General features: G+C 35.0%; 2 protein-coding genes across 2 annotated transcripts; one reads left to right on the top strand and one right to left on the bottom strand.

Moving 5' to 3' along the window:
* Positions 1–4,707: 4,707 nt before the first annotated feature.
* On the top strand, positions 4,708–23,906 carry LOC123702456 (transmembrane protease serine 11B-like protein). Its single transcript, XM_045650206.1, has 10 exons — positions 4,708–4,835; positions 7,335–7,382; positions 15,026–15,114; positions 15,781–15,916; positions 16,859–16,927; positions 19,757–19,867; positions 21,013–21,188; positions 21,644–21,783; positions 23,149–23,277; positions 23,758–23,906. The coding sequence occupies exons 2-10, from the start codon at positions 7,375–7,377 to the stop codon at positions 23,881–23,883; spliced, it is 984 nt and encodes a 327-aa protein (XP_045506162.1). The 5' UTR covers positions 4,708–4,835; positions 7,335–7,374; the 3' UTR covers positions 23,884–23,906.
* LOC123702451 lies at positions 8,376–11,111 on the bottom strand. Its single transcript, XM_045650198.1, has one exon. It carries the CDS (start codon positions 11,045–11,047, stop codon positions 8,603–8,605), a length of 2,445 nt encoding a protein of 814 aa, XP_045506154.1. The 5' UTR covers positions 11,048–11,111; the 3' UTR covers positions 8,376–8,602.
* Positions 23,907–24,332: the final 426 nt, after the last annotated feature.

Raw genomic sequence — 24,332 nt, 5'->3', positions numbered from 1 at the left:
ACTTTGTTATATAGGTAAACCAGAATCTGATGGCAATTAGTGAAATCAAAATTTGGAGTGTGCAACCCTAGGGAAAATGGACTGAATGATCTTGATACTGCTTATTTTTAGCCGACTTCAAAAAAAGGAGGAGGTTATCAATTCGGCCGGTATATTTTTTTATGTATGTACACCGATTACTCCGAGGTTTCTGAACCGATTTACGTGATTCTTTTTTTGTTCGATCCGGGATGGTGTCGAATTAGTCCCATAAAAATTTTATTCGGCTAGGCCCAGTAGTTTTAGTTTTATTTTGTCCTCAAATCGTTAGTCAAATTACATAAATGGATAATATATCCACGTAATGTAGGTACTTATTACGTATTTATTTTTATATCTGTAATACATATTATGTATTAACATATATTATGTATTAACTATATTTGCATATATTTTAACATTTTGCCATGTGAAAATATAGATATAATGATAATGCAGGCCAAAACTCGATTTTTTATAATTTTTATAAAATAAAATAAAATCATTTTTACTATCGTAAGTGTTAACAGAATTACACATATTATAAAATTGACTTGAACAGCTGCCGTATTGGAAACTCCTGTAATAAGTTTTCATAAAATTATATTTTAATGAACAAACAATATTATAGTTACCTACTTATAATAATATGTACTTTTAATTTAAAGTATCAAAACGGGTAAGTCCAATTTAGCCTTACTTTACAAAACAAAAGCACGGAACGTTGCCGAACTAAACCGAATGATTTATATGTGGATTTATCGTAATTTGAAATTTCCATAAAGCTATGTGTGCTGTCATTTCGCCGCTGCACCGTACGTACACGGTGCTTGTGTGTGCGTGTTATGTTACCAGATATTGAACAATTTCCCAAATTTTTCCCCGACTATAAAAGAAAGTGGGTTAGTTATGTTTTTCGAGTGTATGTATGTATAATATATACTAATGTCTAATATAATAAAGAGGAAAGTTTTGTAATTATGTATGTATGTATGTATGGTTTTCACGCATAAACTACTGGACCGATTTTGATAAAATTTTGCACAGACAATCTTTAGACCGGACCGATTTCAAAAATTCTTTCACCATTAGAAAGCTGCATCTTCACTGAGCAACAAAGGCTAGGTTTTATCCTGGCAATCCCACGGGAACGGGAACTATGCAGGGTTTTCTTTGAAAATACGGGCGAGGCCGCAGGCGGAAAGCTAGTGTATGTATAATATTTCTTTGACACGCCCTGCATTATAAACCGTTGGACCGATTTTGAGTTGTGAGGTGTCATTGCAATCATCTCAATTATTATGGTAGTGGTGGTAGTGACGTAATGACGTAGGCTACATAAATTAGCAGCCATGTTCTCATTTTTATTTTAATACTAGTAGTCCGCCCCGGCTTCGCCCGTGGTACATATTTCGCAATAAAAGGTTAAAGGTAGTCTGTGCCAAATTTCATCAAAATCGGTCCAGTAGTTAAATGCGTGAAAACCATACATACGTATACATACATAATTACAAACCTTTCCTACCTATATTATTTTATAATAATAGTATAACTATATATTCGCAGTTTACGCGGTTGATACCGCGTGGCGCAGCTAGTACCTATGAGAGTAGGTACTTAATTATTTTTTACGTTTCAAAACCGCGAACGAAAACGAATATATTTCCTATACGGTATACCTACATTATAATAATTCTAGCTTACCGCCCGCGGCTTCGCCCGCTTTGTCTAAAACCTAATAAATTATATACTAAAAACTTCCTCTTGAATCACTCTATCTATTAAAAAACCGCATCAAAATCCATTGCGTAGTTTGAAAGGTTTAAGCATACAAAGGAACATAGGGACAGGAAAAGCGACTTTGTTTTATACTATGTAGTGATTTGGTACCTACTTACACGAAAAAATACAATTTTCGGGCTTTTTTATTATTATGCTCTGGCACATACGATCAAATAAAAATTAATAAGTATTTTTTTAATATCAACTATCGGAAAATAAACACAATAAATAGTATAATAATAAAGTACCAAATAATACAAATTCGTATAATTCTGCGAGTCGAGAATGTGTCGTGAAGTCACATGATATCATAGCGCTGCGTCATGCCGCATGCGTGTAACAAAATTATTTTTCAAGTGTCCCAGATTTTTTCACAGTTAAGTTTTATGTATTTATTTATTTATTTATTTATTTAGAATTTCCAACAGAGGATACAGATTACATTTGTTACATCTAATTCAAGTACATGATCTTCTGCACCTTTAATTACAGGAAATTCAAAATAATTATTACAATTACAATTCGTCAATCTATTAAAAAATATTAGTTAAAAAAAAATTAAAGAAATTTAATAAGTTTTATTTCACTTTAATTTTTATAATTTACTAACAAACCGGGCGAACTCCGTTTCGCCAGCAGAGACACCTTTTCTTTGCTATAAACCTCAGTCCTCACGGAGCCCGAGATCTTTCCAACGAATGCAAAACCGTGGAAATCGGTTGGTGCGTTCTGCCCCCCTAGCCAAGTGGCTTTGTTAGATTTAGCTGTAGATACGTTTATCTACAGCTTACGTCAATCTCATACATTCGTAGTCTATTCGTAGTCTATTGAACGCTACGCTAACAGAAAGCCACTTGGCTAGGGGGGCTGGAGTTATAGCGCGAGCGTCAGGCAGGAAAACCCGACTTATTTTTATATAGTAGAAAAAAAAAAAATATTTAGTAAACTTCTCCATTACTGGTAAATCTTTGAATAAATAAATAAATGTATGTTTTACTTTGTGGATGCAAATCGGATCTGTATGAAGGCACAGAGATACATTACAAACTACAGTCTGGATTAGGAATTAGGTCATAAGCCACCTTATGAGGAAGTTGATTGACACTATCAATTATTATTTACAATTATTTTTTAGTGTCTAATTCTGTAAAAAATAATGATTTAAAAGGATTTACCTTTTCTTATGGAAACATTGAAAAAAAATACATGCTGTTTTCTATAAGTAAGTACTTAGATTATAAAGCTGAAGAGTTTGTTTGTTTGCTTGAACTCGCTATTTTATTTACGTGTATCTCGCATTAAAATAACTTTTGGTATATAAATTTATAACGGAAAAATTCGATCTCGAGGTGGGACTCGAATCCGCAATCCGCATCCTTTCGCGCGATTCCGGGGCGGATGCCTGACCAATTCAGCCACTCGTGAGTCGTGACCCGCCAGAGCGATCGAATTTATTCTATTCTTTCAGTTTTATGTGTCTAAGGGACACACCGCGCTTTTTTTATATCCATACTAATATTATAAATGCGAAAGTAACTCTGTCTGTCTGTTACTCAATCACGCCTTAACTACTGAATCAATTTGCATGAAATTTGGTATAGAGATATTTTGATACCAGAGAAAGGACATAGGCTACTTTTTATTCCGGAAATCCCACGGGAACGGGAACTATGCGGGTTTTTCTTTGACTGCGTGGACGAAGCCGGGGGTGGAAAGCTAGTTCTTTATAAATTTATATTTATAAAGCATTTGAATGCCATTAAACCAAAAAATATCAAATTCAACTTTTGATATGTTGATATTGATTTTCTTCTTGAAACATAAATGTACGTACGAATTACTTTCTTAAGTCTGTTATACTTAATTTAGTATCGAACCCAACACCTTGATTCTTTGCGCTTATCATTATGGTACCAATGAGCCGGTCAAAATGATAAATTCGCAATTAAATAATACGGCTATGTATTTAATTTTATTTATAAACAATGATCATAATTAAGTTTTCCCAATATGAAGTAAAATGAAACAAAATATATTGCTGTTTCACTCACACATTATTAGGACTCAGTCAAAATGTGCGCGATGTTCTAGCGATGCTATAACAAAGCTATATACATATACAAATGATGTTCCCAGACATTTATGATAGCGTCAGTTAGTCACACACTGATAGAGATACTAGAAAATATATTTAAACATTTCAATGATAAAAAACTAGTATAATTATTAAATTAACCGCTTCTCCAGCTCATTCCTGATTGGCTAACTGTTATGAACAAGGGCTAATATTTTCTAACTTGTGTACATTACAATATATTGTTTTCTCTCTCCCTAATGAAAACTAACGTATTCTTAAAGCAACGTATGGTGCAATTTGTTACTTTTTGTACTACTCAAAAATAATGCCGTACGGCTCGTTAATTACTCGATGTCGCCATTTTAGCAGGAAAGCTCAGCAGCTTTGAAAAATCTTACCAAATCTTCCAAGATTGATCATAAAAAGCACAAATGACTAATTTAGTGTGTGTCTACCGACCGTAGCGTGTCTGGTATGGGGGGCAGCCCCCCTAGACAAGTGGCTTTCTATTACATACATATGCTGCATAAGCATACATAGCTGTCGATACATTTATCTACAGCTTATGTCAATCTCATACATTCATAATCTATTCTATCAAACGTTACGCTAAACGAAAGCCACTTGGCTAGGGGGGCTGTTATGTTTATTCATAATCGCTGCAATGGCGGCAAACATCGACAACGATGGGCCAACGCTGCCCATTATGAAGATGTCTCATTGATCGTATGCTCAAACGACGAAATATTCTCAATTTTAAACTTTTATTTTTATTTTTTCAGTCAACATGCACGCTCTGAGCGATCACGCCCGCTAGTAAATTACTCGCCAACTATCTAACCACGGCCTTACTATTAATATTATCCATACATATTATTATATTGTAAATATAGTACAAGCGGATGAACCGGTGTGTCGAGTCGTGTGTTGTTTTTCCTCATGTTGGATTGTTGTAGAGGTAAATAATACATTATTATTTATTATACGTGTGGATAATTTGTAATTACAATGTTTTGTGAGTATAATATGTAATTAAATCAATTAGATTTATGTATTTGTATATAGTATTTTCTTTATTATATAAACATTATATACTAGATTTCCGCCCGCGGCTTCGCCCGCGGTTTTAAAGAAAAACCCGCATAGTTCCCGTTCCCGTGGGATTTTCAAGATAAAACCTATCCTATATGTTAATCCAAGTTAATCCAAGTCCCTCTATAGTACGGGAGCTATCAACGTTTAAAAAAAAGTCATTTTAGTATAGTTGGGTTTTTGATATACTGTTTCTCTTGCTATTTCGGTTAGAGTCCGGGCTGTCTGGCTGGCCGCAGTGGTTGCGTTTATTAGTGCGCATCTTATCTGCATAGGAAAATATCCTTAATTTAAAGTCATTTTTTAACGCGTAATTTTTAATCTTTTGCCTTTAGATAGATCCATCAGACATAATTCTTTTATTGCAAGACGTTTTTTTCGTTGTAAAATAGGTGCCATACGCAATTTTTATTTCAAAATAACTAAAATGTCATCGAAATAAGTGAAATTACATCAACATGAGTCTGCTTAAAAGGTAAGTAATAACTTTATTATTTATATTATATTATCCTTTTTTAATACTTATATTGAATAATTAGTAAACTAATATTTTTAATAGATGGTTTCATATTTATTACACTTTTGGGTATAAATATGAATTTGATGATATTTGTATTTTCTAGTGTTTGATTTTACGCGAGTATAATACATTTTGAAATTAAAGACTTAGGAAAATAATACAATGAATAAATCGCGTTTAAAATCCGTTAAAAAGTCTTTAATTTCTTGATGATATTTGGTTTTTATCAAGTTTACATTAACGTCCTATTTGAGGTTCGTTGGGAAAAGGAGGCGATATGGTAGATTGTTGCAAAAAAACTGTAAATAGTAAAATGAATATTATATATAGTATAAGTAACACAGTGATTACTTATCCTTCACTAGGACTCATGTTGATGGAATTTCACTTACTTCGATGATATTTTAATGATTTTGAAATAAAAATTGCGTCTGGCACCTATTTAACAACGAAAAAAACGTCTTGCAATAAAAAATGTATGTCTAATGGATCTATCTAAAGGCAAAAGATTAAAAATTACGCGTTAAAAAATGACTTTAAATTAAGGATATTTTCCTGTGCAGATAAGATGCGCACTAATAAACGCAACCACTGCGGCCAGCCAGACAGCCCGGACTATATCCGAAATAGCAAGAGGAACAGCATATCAAAGAACCAACTATACTAAAATGCTCACTTGTCAACGTTGCTACCTCCTATACTACTATATTTGTGCTAAATTTCATTGTAATCGGTTCAGTAGTTTATGGGTGAAAACCATACATACATAAATACAAACCTTTCCTCTTTATAATATTAGTATAGATAACAAAATGATGATAGCAAGGGCAACGGTGATATTTTTGGGACTTCCAAATATCTTAATAATATTATTTAGAGAAAATAATTTTGCATATCTATCATAATGTGATAACGTGTATGTTTGAAGTTTTCGCAGCATTTGGATCAAAATTTGAATAAAAATAGCTGAAACTCAATGTTATATTTTTCCAAAATCAATCTATGAAGGGTTAAAGACATAATAGTTCAGGATACATCGCCCATTTTTGCAAGTGACTACTATCAAGCTAATTTTCCGTTTGTAGCTTTATTTTGATGAGACGCCCAATAATTTCGTGTACGAAAGTCTCGATTGTGGAAGCTAACAGAGATAACAAGGATAAAAAATTTTGATTTGATGGTTCTCAAATATTTATTACTAACTGAATTTTTTTTTTGTTCAATCTCAAGATAATTACCTAAATTATTCGAAAAAATATTTGTCCTACAAAATCTATGGTTGGTTCAAAGAGTCCCCCTTTCCAAAGTGTATCGATAACGAGGTCATCATAAATGATTACTAACAAGCTGATTTTTTTGTTTTCACTTAGTTAATGTTTATATAATTCAACAGACATATTTTCCTACAAATTGCGTAATAAATATTTGAGAACCATCAAATCAAAAATTTTTATCCTTGTTATCTCTGTTAGCTACCACAATCGAGAGTTTCGTACACGAAATTATTCGATGTCTCATTAAAATAAAGCTACAAACGGAAAATCAGCTTGATAGTAGTCACTTGCAAAAATGGGCGATGTATCCTGAACTATAAAGATCATACTTATTTTTTACTAGAGATCCGCCCGCGGCATCGCCCGTGTTTTCAAAAACCCGCATAGTTCCCGCTCCTGTGGCATTTCCGGCACAAAAAGAAGTCTGGGTCTTCAGCTACCTACATACAAAATTTCATTGTAATCGGTTCAGTAGTATTTGTGTGAAAGAGTAACAAACATCCATCCATCCTCACAAACTTTCGCATTTATAATATTATAAGGATTAATCGTTCATATTTCCTTTTTTCAGAAATTAGGCGAATAAAATTAGTTCAACAAATTGGGCCACGATGTGGAAGTAAGTTTAAAGTATTTTTACGTTTTTCTTGTGAGACAATATAAACATTGTATTGTTTATAATGTAGGTAAATTCAATTCTGTACAGATATTTTTTTATGCCGGCTCTACACTCGCCGGCGAACCGCGGCCACAGAATACATAATAGTAGCTAAACGCTACAGAACGGACACTCTCCACCCCCCGCCAAAATTAAACACTTACCTCACCCCGCACGATCAGCCTGAAAATGGTCCGTATTTGTCTGCAAGGACGATACGCAACGAAGATTGACAACATTAATCAAATTGACTTAAAGTAATTTTATTATTTTGGATTTGTGATTATCGTTTTTCGTAGAAAATGGTTAAATATTGTGCTGTTTACGGATGTATTTCATCAGAAAAACGCGAATTTTTTTTTACGCTAGTCACAAATGTGCCAACCATAAAGCGTTAACACACACGTTTGCAGTCTCTACAGTGTGACTGTCAAAACGATAATTTTGTATGGAGCGTCCGGGGTGTGCCGCGGCCGCGGCCGCGGCTCGCGCATTGACACGCCGCGATAAATATAGCCCTGGCCCCTCTACACTCGCGTGATACAGTGATTTACGCGTGAGTGTAGAACCGAGAGGTTTTGGGTCCGATTCCCGGTGGAGACGAAGAAAAAAACAATGTATCGGTCTAGTAGGATGTATGTGTAATTCATCTGCCCCTTACCCCACTAGGGGACACAGCCCACGGGACTTCACTAACTATAATATTTCAATCGTGAAGTACGAAGAAATTCGTACATTGATCTTATTAGACTGTACGTGTTATTATTTTTTTATATCACATGCAATTTTATGTGTGCAGCTTGTAGTTGATAAATAATTATAATAAAACATAAAAAGTTCATTTATTTGCCTTCACAACTGTTTGATATTATGCGGTTGATTATTGATTCTTCCTTTTATTTGATGTGATAAAAATGAAACTATACTGACTTGCAGTGAAAAAATAAGGTTTAATTAAAACGATTACATTGTGTGTGCCGTTACAAGATTACAAAAGGAATGACATTAGGTTACATGATTAAGCAAATTTGTTTCACATTAACGTGAAGTTGCCGCCGGTGCCACCGGTGTTGCCGCCACACCGCTGAACGACGCTCACTTCATAGTTGTTGAACATACCGCCCGCCTTGGAAGAACTCAGGAAAGGCTTCCAACATGAAGCACTCGTCAGTGAAGCTGGATCATGAGGGGTATAACGGGCAAATTTTTGCAAAAGATCGACGTATGATGCCGTGCGCTGTCCGTATTTCAGCCACTCGGGAAATCCCATCAGTCCCCGGTAAGACGTGCGTCACTCGACCCAGTTTCCATTTTAAAGGGGGAACATTATCCTCCTTGATCAGAACTAAGCTATCTTGTTTGAGGTCCTCATTGTTGGTTTTCCATTTAATTCGCTGTTGAAGCTCTGAAATGTATTCTTTCGACCAACGCTGCCAAAAATGTTGTCGAAGTTGCTCCACATGGTCATAGCGTCCCAATCGCGTAGGCTTAATCATCGTCAGGTTTTCGCAGATAGGTGCAGTTAGTGGTCGACCGATCAGGAAATGGGCTGGAGAAAGTGGGAGAAAGTCATGAGGATCTGAGGACAGAGGAGACAGAGGGCGAGAGTTCAGGACGGCTTCAATTTGCGTTAATACCGTTTCAAACTCTTCACGTGTTAACCTAGCATTGCCCAGCACCCGCCGCAAATGATGCTTACAGGACTTGACTCCTGCTTCCCACAACCCGCCAAAATGAGGACTGTACGGTGGTATAAATGTTAAACGAATTTGATTATGACTAAGAAAATCAGAAATATCACTACCATTATTAAAAATTACTGATAATTCTTTTTCAGCACCAACGAAATTTTTTCCATTGTCTGAAAAGATTTGATAAGGCTTTCCACGCCGTGCTATGAACCGATTTAATGCTAAAATATAATCATGTGTACTCAAGCTACCTACCAGTTCTAAATGTATAGCCCTTGTACTAAAACAAACGAATAAACAAATGTATGACTTTATTAATTTTGCACCCCTGCCTTTGCGGTCCAATATGAGCAGTGGCCCGGCATAGTCAACACCACAATTCATAAAAGGAAAATTTTGTTCTAATCTTTCCGAAGGTAAGTTACCCATAAGAGGGGTCAATGTCCTGCCTTTCATGCGTTTGCATACGATACAATTATGAACAACTTGTTTAGCTAAATCGCGAGCCCTCAAAATCCACCACCTTTCACGCATGGAATATACTAGAAGTTGAGGTCCAGCATGAAGCAATCGTTTATGTTCATATTCACATAATAATCTTGAAAATCGATGCTTCCCACTAAGCAATATGGGATGTTTTTTATTATAATCAAATTCATTCGCGTTAGATAACCTACCACCGACACGAATAATATTTGATTCATCTAGAAAAATATTTAAACCGGCTATTTTATTATATATCAATTTATTTTTAATATTTTTACTATTATTTAATGATAACTTATTTTTTAATCTATAATATTGCTCACTAAATGATTCTTGTTGAGCAAACCGTGTTAATGTATCAAGTGATCGCTGTAACTCATCTACAGATAAGGAACCGGTTTGTCGCACACGAATGCCGTTGACAATAGGCACTCTGACATTATCAATGAATCGCAATAAATATGCGCAAACCCTTTGCAAACGAATAAATGACGAATAACGTTCAAAATCAAATATTGAACATAATTGAGTAGAATGTAAATTAACAGCGCTATGTTTAATTTCAGGCAACTCACTATATGGCGAAATAAATATTTTATTATTGTCTGGCCACTTACTACTTATATCGCGTAAGAAGGCAGGGCCACACCACCAATTATGATTACTATCATACTTCAGCGTGTCTAACGTCGTGCCGCGAGTTATAATATCCGCAGGGTTATCGGTTCCCTTAACATGTCGCCAAATTGTATCGCACGTTAATTCATTTATTTGTGCGACGCGATTTTGAACGAAGGTTTTAAGTAAATGCGGCGACATACTCAACCAGCCTTGCACAATAGTTGAGTCAGTCCAAAAATATATTTTATCGAAATTTAACCGTAGGGATTGTTTTATTTTAATATATAATCTCGCACCTACCAAAGCCCCGCACAGTTCGAGTCTCGGAATACTTACTATCTTTATCGGTGCTAATTTACTTTTTGCACACAATAAATGCACTGAAACTGGTAAAGTACCGTTATTATTACACAACCTAACGTACGCGCACGCTCCGTAGGCATCTTGAGAAGCGTCAGTAAATATATGAAGCTCCTTGTAACTATTGTCATCAATAACACAACGAGGTATTTTAATATTATGCAAATGTTGCAAATCACACAGAAACTTACGCCATGCAATCGCTATGGTTTCGGGAACTTCGTCGTCCCAATCTAATTTTTGTAGCCACAATTTTTGTAACAATGATTTAGCTGTGATTACTACGGGTGTTAATAAACCTAATGGATCATATATTTGTGCAACGGTGGATAATATGACACGCTTCGTAACTATCGAGTAATTTTTTGTAAATTTAGTTGTAAAATAAAATTCATCCCTTTTTGTACACCAGCCTAAACCTAACGTTTTGGATGAATGATTTACATCAATGTTTAGGTCTTTATACATTTCAGGAGATACGTCGCAATTAAATGTCCATTTATGCAGCGGAAAACAACCCTGTTTTAACAACTTGGATATTTCATTACACAATTCCATTAACGATTCAAGGTCATTACTCCCCGTAATTAAATCGTCAACGAAAAAATCCTCGTTAATTGTCCTTGCAACTAATTCATCATTACAGTCTAAAGCTAATTGTTTTAAGCAACGCATGCTGAGAAACGGTGCTGACGCCGTTCCATATGTCACTGTATTTAGCATATATAACTGTAAAGGTAGGTTTCGATTATTCCTCCACAATATCAGCTGTAAATTACGTTGATCCGATTGAATTAAAATCTGTCTGTACATTTTTTGAATATCTGCGCAGGCTACGTATTTATATTGACGAAATCTAAGTAAAATTGAGAATATATCATTTTGTAATGGAGGTCCTGTATACTGTATATTATTTAACGATTTGTTGTTTGATGTATTCGCGCTCGCGTCGAACACAACACGTAATTTCGTAGTTAAACTATCCTCACGATAGACACCGTGATGAGGCAATATATAATGTGGTTTACTTAATAAATCTGGAATATTTTCTGTTTCAATAAGAGTCATATGACCCAGTGTTTCATATTCTGTAATAAATTCGCTATAAAGTGTTTTGTAATTAGGTAAACGATCCAACTTTCTTTCGAGAGATAAAAAACGATTTTTAGCCATAGTGTATGAATCACCTAATAACTCAGGTGACTCTTTTAGAGGAATGCGAACAGAGAATCTACCGTGTTTGTCACGTGTCGTAGTCTCTTTAAATAACGTTTCACAATAACGATCATCTTTAGACATGGGAGAAGAGAAGTCAGTCAATTCTTCTAACTCCCAAAATTTTTTCAGTTGAGTATTAATCTGAACTAAGTTACACTGAACTCTTTCAGTCTTAAACGAGTGACTATTATAAATAGGCCCAGAAATTATCCATCCTAATTTTGAATCGTACAGATAAGGACCATCACTAAGCTTAATCTTATCACTATTTAATAAATCCCAAAATATATCCGCTCCTATAAGGATATCGATATCCGACGGCACACTAAACGTAGGGTCCGCGAGTGAAATGTGTTTAGGTATTTGGAAGCATTGAGATTTAATTGGTAACGAAGGTAACTTTGATGTAATACGAGGAAGAACCAAGCATTGAATATTTATATTAAAACGATTAACTTTAGAACGAATATTTACCTTACAGGTGTGAGAACATTTTGATATGCTTTGCCCAACACCTGAAATATGTATAGTGGACTGTATTATTGGTATTTGTAAACGATTACACAACGATTCTGTAATAAAACAATTCTGACTTCCGTTGTCAAGGAGCGCCTTAACTGTGTGATAATTACTTGGATAATTATCACTAGAGTCAGAAACGTCAATGAGCGCTGTCGAAAGCAACACGGGTTGTATAGCGGCAGCGGCATTGCACGTGAGTACATTTATACGCTCGGAATGCACTCCCGTATCAGCTGATTTATGCGAACTAGGTATAGACGCGGGAATACTTAATTCTTCATTAGAACTAAGACAAGTATTATGAAGTAGTGTATTATGGTTCTTTTTGCATAATTTGCATGGACCATATGAACAATCGTTTGCTACATGGCTATCAGTGCGAATACAATTACGACAAAAGTTTTTATTTTTTACAAGAACATGTCTCTCCTGCACGGACCTGTTTAAGAATTTCGGACATGAATACAAATAATGTTCACCGCCGCAATCAACACAAACACGTTCTTTTATATTGATATCGGATTTAGGTTTGTTACGAGATGAATTAACTACATGTGTATGTGTGAGAGGTTGCGACAAGGTTTTAGGCTTACTAAAATATTTCTGGTTGTTATTCGAGTTAATATAATTATTATTATTATGTTTATTATATAAAACACCGCGCACATTGTTCGTTTTTATCATTTCTAACATATCAGCTCGGTTTCCAAGAAACTCTAATAGATCGCCTAATTTAATGTTTCTTGATTCATTTTTTGACAATAAGGTACCTTTATGCGTCTCCCACTCACGCTCTGTGGACTGATCGAGCTTGGACACAATTAAATAGACAACCAAAGTGTCCCATGAATCGGTCGGTTCGTTTAATGATTTTAATGCACGTAAATTACGTAATGTTGAATCTATCAACCTTCTAATGTGAACAAACGATTCGCTTTGTAGTGCCTGAACATTAAAGAGTGCCTTGACATGATTTTGTACTAATAATCGATTATTATGAAACCTATTTTCTAATAAATCCCATGCGTGTGAGTAGTTTTCAGCCGTGAACTCTAATGCACTAATAACATGAGAAGCAGAACCACTGAGGGAAGATTTTAAATAATGAAATTTCTGTATATCATTAAGATCATCACGACTGTGTATCATAGTGAGATATGAATTCCTATACTCCAACCACTGATCATAAGCACCCTCAAAGACAGGTAGCTTTATTACTGGCAATTTAATAGACATAGAATTATTACAAACCTGATGACAAATAGATTGTGTTTTTTCACTACTGTTAGGATTCACTAAGCACTTCGCGTTAGCCATAATAGAAAAATACTGCTGTTCAAACAATTCACGGTATTCTAATTGAGCTGCTATATCAGAATCTTCAACTAATTGTTCAATTTTACTCTGAATTTCATTGTAACTTTGAAAAAGTGTACAAGCTGACTCTATTCGTAATTCTAATTCAGTTTTGCTATTGGAATTTAATTCTGATTTGTCTAATTTTGAAATATATCTTTCAAACAATGTTAGCCTGCCTTTTAACGTGCCACGCTGTCTCTTTAAGTCAGCGAGCTGCATATTTATACTTTTACAAATACCTAAACGAGGAGATTTAGAATTACCACCGATTGTATCTTCACAGACACTCATTTTAGCAGATTATAGGAAACAAGAGTACTTACAAATTCCCGGTAAGCATCAGCACAGCGCCGCGCTGCTCAACACGTGCACGAATAACTGAAACGTGAAAATAACGATATTAACGCAAATTAAACGCACAGGAGATGGAGAGAAGAAGGATGGGTATCGTAACCTGACCGGATGCGACTCGACGGCAATCCTGCAGCATCCTCTTGCGACTCGCCATGTGCATGTGATGATGATGATGACTTCAATTAATGATTCGGCTCCGAATGGACCATGTTTGATATTATGCGGTTGATTATTGATTCTTCCTTTTATTTGATGTGATAAAAATGAAACTATACTGACTTGCAGTGAAAAAATAAGGTTTAATTAAAACGATTACATTGTGTGTGCCGTTACAAGATTACAAAAGGAATGACATTAGGTTACATGATTAAGCAAATTTGTTTCACATTAACGTGAAGTTGCCGCCGGTGCCACCGGTGTTGCCGCCACACCGCTGAACGACGCTCACTTCATAGTTGTTGAACAACAACTTAAATTACAAGCGAACTAAATTTATAAGTATGTAGCATTTTCGTTGTGAAGGACTAGTGTCTGATATGGGTCTGTGAAAGACCTGTAGTACATATCACTAGCCCCCCTCTAAAAGGTCTCTTAAAATATAGACCTATGCGTGACCAATGTGTTAGTGAATGTTGTGTCTGCGTGCGTGTGTTTGTATGTATTTGTGCGCGTGTATATGAAAGTTTGTATGTGTGTGCCTGTGTGTGACTGCAACGTGTGAGTTTAAGTGTCCGCGTGTGTCATAAATTAATGTTATGTGTTAGGGTGATACTATACGAGCGGTTTTCCCGCCGCGGGAATCCGCTTCTGAACCGCACTAGTCAGAATTTAATATGAAAGTTGTAATATGAAAGGTTCAAATCCGACTTGAAGGACCAATAAATAATTGTGTACTTATAGATTAAATAATTAATTAATTTTTTTACGGATACCTTGTAGTAGTTTAAGTCATATTAATTTCAATATAGTAGGATATTCTTGTTATTATTACAGATACTCAGTGTTCTGCGTAATCGCCTTGCTAGTAAACATTAATTGTCAAAATTCAGATTTAGCAGACGCCATATTTAGTGAAAGTTCATGTAAGTATTTATTTGTATAATGAAGTTTAAAGAAAAGCAACTCGTTGTTTTAACATACACACATAACAATAAATTGGTATGCCTCTTTCTAACACCAAATTAAAAAAAAAAAACCTTAATCATCAATAATTATTCATTTGAATCAATATTAATTCGTTTGAATTAACAGTTATGACGTCACAACATGGCGGTTAATCGATCCTATTATTGGTTGTATCACAGAGTATTAACCAACCGAACTCAATTGAACTGTATTTTTTTCTGGTTTGAAATCTAAAACTTGCGACTGGTCGGACAGATTTTAATATATTTTTTTTTTAATTTGAAAATAATGCGTTCCTATCGCTGGTAAATGTAAAAAATATGTAATGAAGATTCGAAAGTGCTTCTAAGGCCGGTTGCAGAGCTTCACCGACCGTCAGTGCGTACGTACCTAAGTCTACGTGCGTATGGTATAATAGCTATGAACGGTTTATTAATTTCCAATTTCCATACGACAAGCTCGACTGACGTACGCACTGATGGTCGGTGAAGCTCTGCAACCGGCCTAAAAGAAGTCTTATTGAATAAATAAATCTTTAAGTTTGAGTTTGAGTCCTTTCCAGTTCGGACAATTTTCAGGCATTTAGTTAAAAAATAAAATATAAAATAAATATTTGTTGACAGTAGAAAACAGAACGGTAGACCAAGCGCAATGCAACACCATAGAAGGAGTGACTCAGGGCTGTTGGGAGTGCTACCTCTGCACACACCACTCCGTTCGGTACCATTCGGAGAAACAACATGACATCCATACCTTGAAGTAAGCCATTTTTTAACCTTTTGACAGTTCAAGTTGTCATTGTGCGTTTTTAGGGTTCCGAACAACGAAAATAAAAATCGAAACCCTTATTCCTATAATATTCAGTATTCACTTTGTTATCCATACAGACGGATAATTCATAATTCATAATAATGAATTATATATTATGAATTAACCGTCTGTAATTATGAATTATGAATTATGAATTATGAATTATCCGTCTGTATGTCAAAACCATTTTTCTCAAGAACACGTGGAGGTATATGAATAAATTATACTTCTTAGCTAACACAATCAACGGATACAGCCGTTTATGTTGAAAATTTTCACATAATATATCGACGTTCGCAAGGAATCCCATGAACACAGAGCCTTGGACTTGACAATCCCTACTTTAATCTATGATATATAAAAGAGCTAGATACGTTACCCGCTCTCAATTTTGGCAAGAAAAACCTCAGGTAAGTGCCCGAGTTTCACTTAGTCACGCACCATTCAGCGTCGTGGCTGGACGTTCTTTTTGTATTTTAATCGGCAGTTGTTATTACGAAGTACATGAGTGAGACATGTATTATGTCTCGTGCGTGAGAGTGAAAGAGAGAACAACTGTATTGGTGATAATGCGTTAGTAAGTAGGTATGTATTAATTACGCTGTTTTTTAGTGCAATGATGTTGGCGTATGCCGCGTCTACTAGTATAATAGGTCATTGACTTTAATATTATAAATGCGAAAGTAACTCTGTCTGTCTGTCTGTTACGCTTTCCCGCTTAAACCTCTCAACCGATTTTGATGATATTTGGCACAGACAATCTTTAGACCCTGAGAAAGAACATAGGCTACCTTTTATTGCGAAATAAATGTTACTAAGTACCACGGGCAAAGCTGGGGCAGACCACTAGTATACTTATATTAACTTGTGTTAATGGCAATTAAATTTCAGGCTGTACAAAGATGACTGCACGAGTACTGAAGTGTGCTGCGTCAACCAACAAGATCTCAACGACTATCGGTAAGTTTGAATAGCCTTCCTTTATAATATTATGTGTATTGTGTATCAATACTAATATTATAAATACGAAAGTAACTCTGTCTGTCTGTCTGTTACTCAATCACGCCTTAACTGCTGAACCCTCAGAGCAATAAACCTATAGAGTACTTGTATCGAGCGTATACAATTTACATATATTTGTTTCTCTCTATCTAAAGAAAACGTCGTATGAAAGAATGAGACAGCTATAGACAACAAGCTACGTTTCAACATAGTCATGGCACCATTTTATACTATAGGTACGTATTTAGATAGATAGAAGGTGATAGTGATGGATGTGCTTCAATCGATAAAATCGTGAATGTATTTTGCATTTACGGTTTCGTGAAATAATAAATAAAAAAAAAAAACAAAACTTATAATTAATTTCAGTTGAATACATTATTTGTTTAATCCTACGTATACAAATAAATGGCAAATTATGCGAGAAGAGATGTTACTCTTTCACTGTGGAACCGATTACAATGAAATTTTGTACATACACACATAGGTTAGGTTTTATCCCGGAAATCCCACGTGAACGGGAACTGTGCAGGATTTTCTTTAAAAACGCGGGCGGAAAGCTAGTATATTATAAAAGAAATTTTAAAACTTGAAATGTAATTTAAAATAAAGAAGGAAATGATGATAAAGTTAAAGGAGTGAGGAGAAAGGCACAGTCAGCATGAAGGAATCATGCAGCATTTTAACAAGTTAATAAAAGGACAGTCTTAATGAAAACATTTTCCTAACATCCTACTAATAAAGCGAAAGTTTGTGAGGATGGATGTTTGTTACTCTTTCACGCGAATACTACTAAACCGATTACAATGAAATTTGGAAAAATTACTTTTGATCCCGTAAATCCAACAGGAATGGGAACTATGCGGGTTTTTCTTTGAAAACGCATGTATATTAAGTATGTATTTCAATAGTAGTTTCTCATCTATGAGAACTGTCATTTAATCAACCGTTTAATTTTCACATAGTTACACATTTAAAGTAACTTATGTGTAAAAAATTTCAAAATAAAAATTCACTCTCTTTAATCAAATGTATTTATTATCTATAGGAACAAAAAAAAACGTAAGCGTAAGATTGCACAATTCTTCTAGAGTATCCATCTTGATAACACGCAGGCTCGAAATGCAGTGAACACAATATAGCAAATTGTGGCGGCGTCCAATCAACTCATGTCTCATGTTTTATACCCATTTTTTATTTAGCTCTGGAAATCTAAAACAAAATGAATTTATTAATAATCTGAAAGAGAAATTATTAAACAACAAACGAAAACTAAAACACATAAGGCAAATAAAACAACCACGTGGTATGTTTTATTTTCCTGCGGTAAAAAATTTACATCTATTATTTGCAACAACAACTACATATAAATCTGATATAAGAAACAAAATAAATAAATCAACGTTAATATGAAATAGATTTTTTGTCATAAATCGATAATATACGCTAGATGTGTTACAACACTACGGTGGTAAACAAAATGCCAAACGTGATATTATTGTGACATTTTTTTAAATTATTTCATTATTTTATATTCCACAACCCCATAAAGTGGGTAAATGTTACAGTTACAACATCAAATTACAAAAAAGCGCTTGATAAAACCTTCAAATAGGTTTAAAACAAATATTTATCAATTTGCTGAAAATCACTTACCGATGGAAAGATATTTTTACATTGTTTTTATCCAAAACTTCCATTCGACTAGTGATAGCCGGTTGCTAAACATACAATTGTTATTTTAGCACACTGACAAATAAAAAGAAACACTGTACACTTTATATTTTCTAAATATTTCGTTAAAAACACTTGACGCACTGAGCCCACCAGCTGGTTGGAAAACAAACTGACTGCCGGCGCGCTACGTTTGAAGACAGTGCAGATACTCTATCGCTATCTCAATCTGGCTTATGCTGTTATTGACTAAGAGTAAGTAGATTAGAAAATATGTATTTTGTTCTGTCTCAATATAAGAACTCTATAGGTTTATTGCTCTATAGGTTATTGAACCAATTGTTGGTTATTGAACTCTATAGGTTATTGAACCAATTTGCATGAAATTTGGTATAGAGATATTTTAATACCCGAGAATGGACATAGGATAGGTTTTATCCCGGAAATCCCAAGGGAACGGGAACTATGCGGGTTTTTCTTTGACTGTGCGGGCGATGCCGCGGGCGAAAAGCTAGTTCAACATAATTGAGAGAGTAAGGTAACGATTTTGGTGTGTTTGAATCATGCCAAAGAAGTTTCACTTCTGACGTGACACGTGTGGATTTAAACGAAATTTTATGTAGAATATTTCCTAGGTGATGCTATTTGTGCAGGTTGTGGATTTATCAGCAAATATCTAAAAAAAGGCAGGAGCCTTTTTTAGAACTTTTTCAAAGGATTGAACCCCCCTAAAACCTTAGCTCACCCCCCACCCTTGAGGACTTTCGATATGATCGTCTTAACATGTCAAAAATAACTGTAGCGATTTTCGAAATTACACAATTTATTTCCGCTTAATTTTACATAATTTTCTCGAACATGAGGAAATTTTAAAGAAAAAAATATAAAATACTAGTGGTCCGCCCCGGCTTCGTCTGTGGTACATATTCAGCAATAAAAGGTAGCCTATGTCCTTTCTCGGGTATCAAAATATCTCCATACCAAATTTCATGAAAATTGGTTCAGTAGTTTAGGCGTGATTGAGTAACAGACAGACAGACAGAGTTACTTTCGCATTTATTATATTAGTATGAATTCCTTAAAAATTTCTCATGTATATTTCGTTATTTTCAGGTCAAATGATAAATGCGGTGTTGACAATCCGGAAGGCAAGCCGCGCCGGGTGCGACCATCAGTGCATTCTATACTGCAGGGACAGTATCCGTGGCGGGCTTGGGTTTATGTGTATGTTTATCATCATCTCCGTACCATGACGTCTTAGAGCAGTTTTTTTTTGGAGATAATACTGTTATAATAGATTGGATTTTAAACGCGATTAATTCATTAAATTATTAGAATATGTCGTTTTTTAACTGTAGAGATTTACAAACAACATTTTTTGTATGTAACACCGCACCGTCAGGACATGAAACATTCTAGTCTCATTGTGACCACGCCCGCTGTAAAGTGTTCGCATTTAATAATAAAAATAATCAATCCAATTTAAAATTCGATACAAACAAATTTTAAAATCCGTCCAGTACTTCCCAATATTAGCACGTTCAAACAAACAAACGCTTTAGCTATATAATATTAGTATACAGTAAAAGTTCTTTATTCGCGGGTAGTTAATAGGTTCCGTAAATATGCCGCGAATAGAGAAACCGTGAATAAGGAATGGTAATTTGTATGGGGTTATATATATAGACGAAATAAATAAGCAAATACATAAAGAAATCAGTTCAATTGAAGTTTTTTTATAAATATTTATTAATTACCATTTAATTAGGCAATGGCTTTTTACTTTTTTTTTAGTCGACATTATAAATTCGTAGTTGTAGTTCAGACAATGATTTTTATTTAGGTAAATACATACTATGTGTTATGTACCTACCCATGCAGCGATTCGATCCGCGAATAAAGAATTTAATGCCGTGAATGTAGGAATTAATTAGGTCGCATTTTTTTCCATCCGCGAATAATGAAAACGCGAATGAAGGAAGCACGAATGAGGAGCTTTATTTACTGTATATTGGTGTCAATGACCTATTTATACTAGTAGACGCGGCATACGCCAACATCATTGCACTAAAAACAGCGTTTAATACATACCTACTTACTAACGCATTATCACCAATACAGTTGTTCTCTCTTTCACTCTCACGCACGAGACATAATACATGTCTCACTCATGTACTTCGTAATAACAACTGCCGATTAAAATACAAAAAGAACGTCCAGCCACGACGCTGAATGGTGCGTGACTAAGTGAAACTCGGGCACTTAGCTGAGTTTTTTCTTGCCAAAATAGAGAGCGGGTAACGTATCTAGCTTTTTTATATATCATAGATTGGTGTGTGTTGTTTGGAATTTAAATGCTTTTTTCCCAGTGACGACATGTTCCTCTGTGCTGCTACATATATCAACGAAGCGGCACGTGCTCTGGTTACATTGGCCAGCTGTGTTAATGGCTACCCTGTGAAAGACCTTGTAGTGACGTTTGATAAGGATGGTGATGATCAGACCAGCGTACAGGAGGTTATAATACACCCGGAGTATAGTAAAAGTGAGTATGCGCATCATCTTCTATCTTATCTTAATATATATAAATCTCGTGTCACAATGTTTGTCCTCAATGGACTCCTAAACTTAACCGATTATAATAAAATTCGCACACCATGTGCAGTTCGATCCAACTTGAGAGATAGGATAGTTTAAATCTCAAATCGTTTTAGAGAAAGCGGGCGAATAATATATAAAAATGAATCGCAAAATGTGTTGGTAAGCGCATAACTTGAGAACGGCTGAACCGATTTCGATAATTCTTTTTTTATTATATTCCTTGAAGTACGAGGATGGATCTTATGTAGAGAAAACGTAAATATGTACCACGGGCGAAGCCGGGGCGGACCGCTAGTTTATTATAAAATTGGTCTCATTCTATTATCACGCCGGTGAAGGTCGACTTATGTTCGGAATTCGGATCTATGTAAATAAATATTTGTTTATATTTTATTCCAGCGAAACCTCTCAACGACATTGCTATTATAATCCTGGATGCATCGGATTCCCTGCCCCGGACAGCCACGGAGGCCTGCGTGCCGCAGTCCCCGCCGCAGTTCGGAAAGTCCTGCATCAGCGCTTCCGAAGATAATTTAGAAGTACTTTTTATTAAGCTACTAGCTTACCGCCCGCGGCTTCGCCCGCTTTCTCTTAAACGATTTGAAATTTAAACTATCCTATCTCTCAAGTTGGATCGAACTGCACATGGTGTGCGAATTTCATTATAATCGGTTATGTGGTTTAGGAGTCCATTGAAGACAAACATTGTGACACGAGATTTATATATATTAAGAAGATTGCATAGCTTCTATCGCGGGCCTTGAGCGCGGGGACCGAATCGAGAAATTCCGTAACGAAAAAACCTCACGCTCCCCACGGGGACGGGCGGAGGTGTGGCTTGAAGGCATAGCATGCAATAGCGCAACCGCCCCAGTCCCCGAGTGACACACGTCGTTTTTTGTACTAGCTTTCCACCCGCGGCATCGCCCGCGCAGTCAAAGAGAAACCCGCATAGTTCCCGTTCCCGTGGGATTTCCGGAATAAAACCTATCCTATGTCCCGGGGTAAAAAGTAGCCTATGTCCTTTCTCCAATATCAAAATATCTCTATACCAAATTTCATGCAAATTCGTTCAGTAGTTAAGGCGTGATTGAGTAACAGACAGACAGACAGAGTTACTTTCGCATTTATAATATGCGTATGGATAACCGTCCTAGGTGAATGGGCTATCTAACACCGAAAGAATTTTTCAAATCGGACCAGTAGTTCCTGAGATTAGCGCGTTCAAACAAACAAACAAACTCTTCAGCTTTATAATACTAGTATAGATTCAAGGATTATGATTAGGGCTTTTAATTACAATCAAAAAGAAAAATAAATAATTCTTGTTTATAAAAAAGATCGATGTCTCTTTTCTAGTTCCATAAATTTGAAAACAGAATCAAACTCAAACTCAAACTCAAACATTTATTTATTCAATTAGACTTCTTCGAGAAGCACTTTTGAAACGTCAATACATATTTTTATCATTTACCACCGATTCGGAAAGCAGTATCTATAGAGAAGAATCGGCAAGAAACTCCATAGTTGCTCTTTTAAATCATTTCAGTATTACAATTTAATTTTACAAAATATGTAAGTAACCGTACGTATCTATACGTATCTATACGTATTTTAATTTGTTGAGCTACATTTTCTTTCAGTTTATAATCATGATTCTGATTCTCATTGTTCTGTAACTATTATATTCTGTTTACGTATTTAATAATACTTGTATGAACTCATAAGGGAAGGCACTGTTTTCTGAGACACAGGTAATAACCTAGTTCAGAAGGCAGAGCAAAATTGTGAACTGAATATGTAAAATTTGCTAATAAATATTATTTTATTTTATTTTTATTTTATTATTTTATTGTAATTCTGATTCTGATTATGAATAATTATAAATATAATTAATATTCCAGGTGAACAGCAGAATACCGCTACAATCACGGTGTAACAGCACCCTCTTGCACGCCTCGCTCATGTGTACGGTGTCACACAAGGACGCGTTTAGACCAGAACTGGGCGGTGGTCTGTTTTGTTTGGAGGAGGTTTGTATCACTACATAGTATAAAACAAAGTCGCTTTCTCTGTCCCTATGTCCCTTTGTATGCTTAAATCTTTAAGACTACGCAACGGATTTTGATACGGTTTTTTTAAATAGAGTGATTCAAGAGGAAGGTTTTAGTATATAATTTACTAGCTTACCGCCCGCGGCTTCGCCCGCTTTCTCTAAAACGATTTGATATTTAAACTATCCTATCTCTCAAGTTGGATCGAACTGCACATGGTGTGCGAATTTTATTATAATCGGTTAAGTGGTTTAGGAGTCCATTGAGGACAAACATTGTGACACGAGATTTATATAATATATTAATATTAATATTAGCTTGTAGACAAAGCGGGAGAAGCCGCGGGCAAAAAGCTAGTAAACTAACTAATATTATAACGAGGAAACATTTTAATGTCTTCTATTTATTGGACTTTTTTCAACTGACCTTGAAATTGACTATGTTCTTCTTTCTTTTCAGGAAGTGAACAATTTCCGATACATATTATATGGGATTTTGATTGACAAAATCGAGAACGTACATATGTATTCCAATGTGACGAATCACATGGACTGGTTGAAAACTAAAATAGACGTGTTTTTATAAATAAAAAAATGTTAAAAACTAAATCTTGTTTTTTATTTTTAATCCTCCTATATCCCTGATTTTCGTTTAAAGTTATAGAATCTTGCAAGTATTTTAGAATTAATCTAAGTTAAAAATGATAAGTTGTATTCTGATTATGATTCTGAATAACATTGTAATCTATACTAATATTATAAAGATGAATAGTTTGTTTGTTTGTTTGTTAGAATGTGCTAATCTCAAGAACTACTGGTCCGATTTACATTATTTCACTGTTAAATAGTACATTTATTCGAGGAAGGCTATATCCCAATTTTGTTTCTTCAAGTTCTAATATCTTACAGATTTAATCAAAAACGGTTTAGTAGTTTAGGCGTAAAAGTGTGACAGTCAGACAAATACAATGTAAATAAAAAATTGTAGAAATATAAATATTAAATATGCCTAAATAATACTAAGATATTTCTTTC

The sequence above is a fragment of the Colias croceus genome, chromosome 23, assembly GCF_905220415.1.
Source record: "Colias croceus chromosome 23, ilColCroc2.1".
Classification (NCBI taxonomy): Eukaryota; Metazoa; Arthropoda; class Insecta; order Lepidoptera; family Pieridae; genus Colias; species Colias croceus.
Note: the sequence above shows the minus strand (reverse complement) of the source record. Positions and strands in the feature narration are given on the sequence as shown.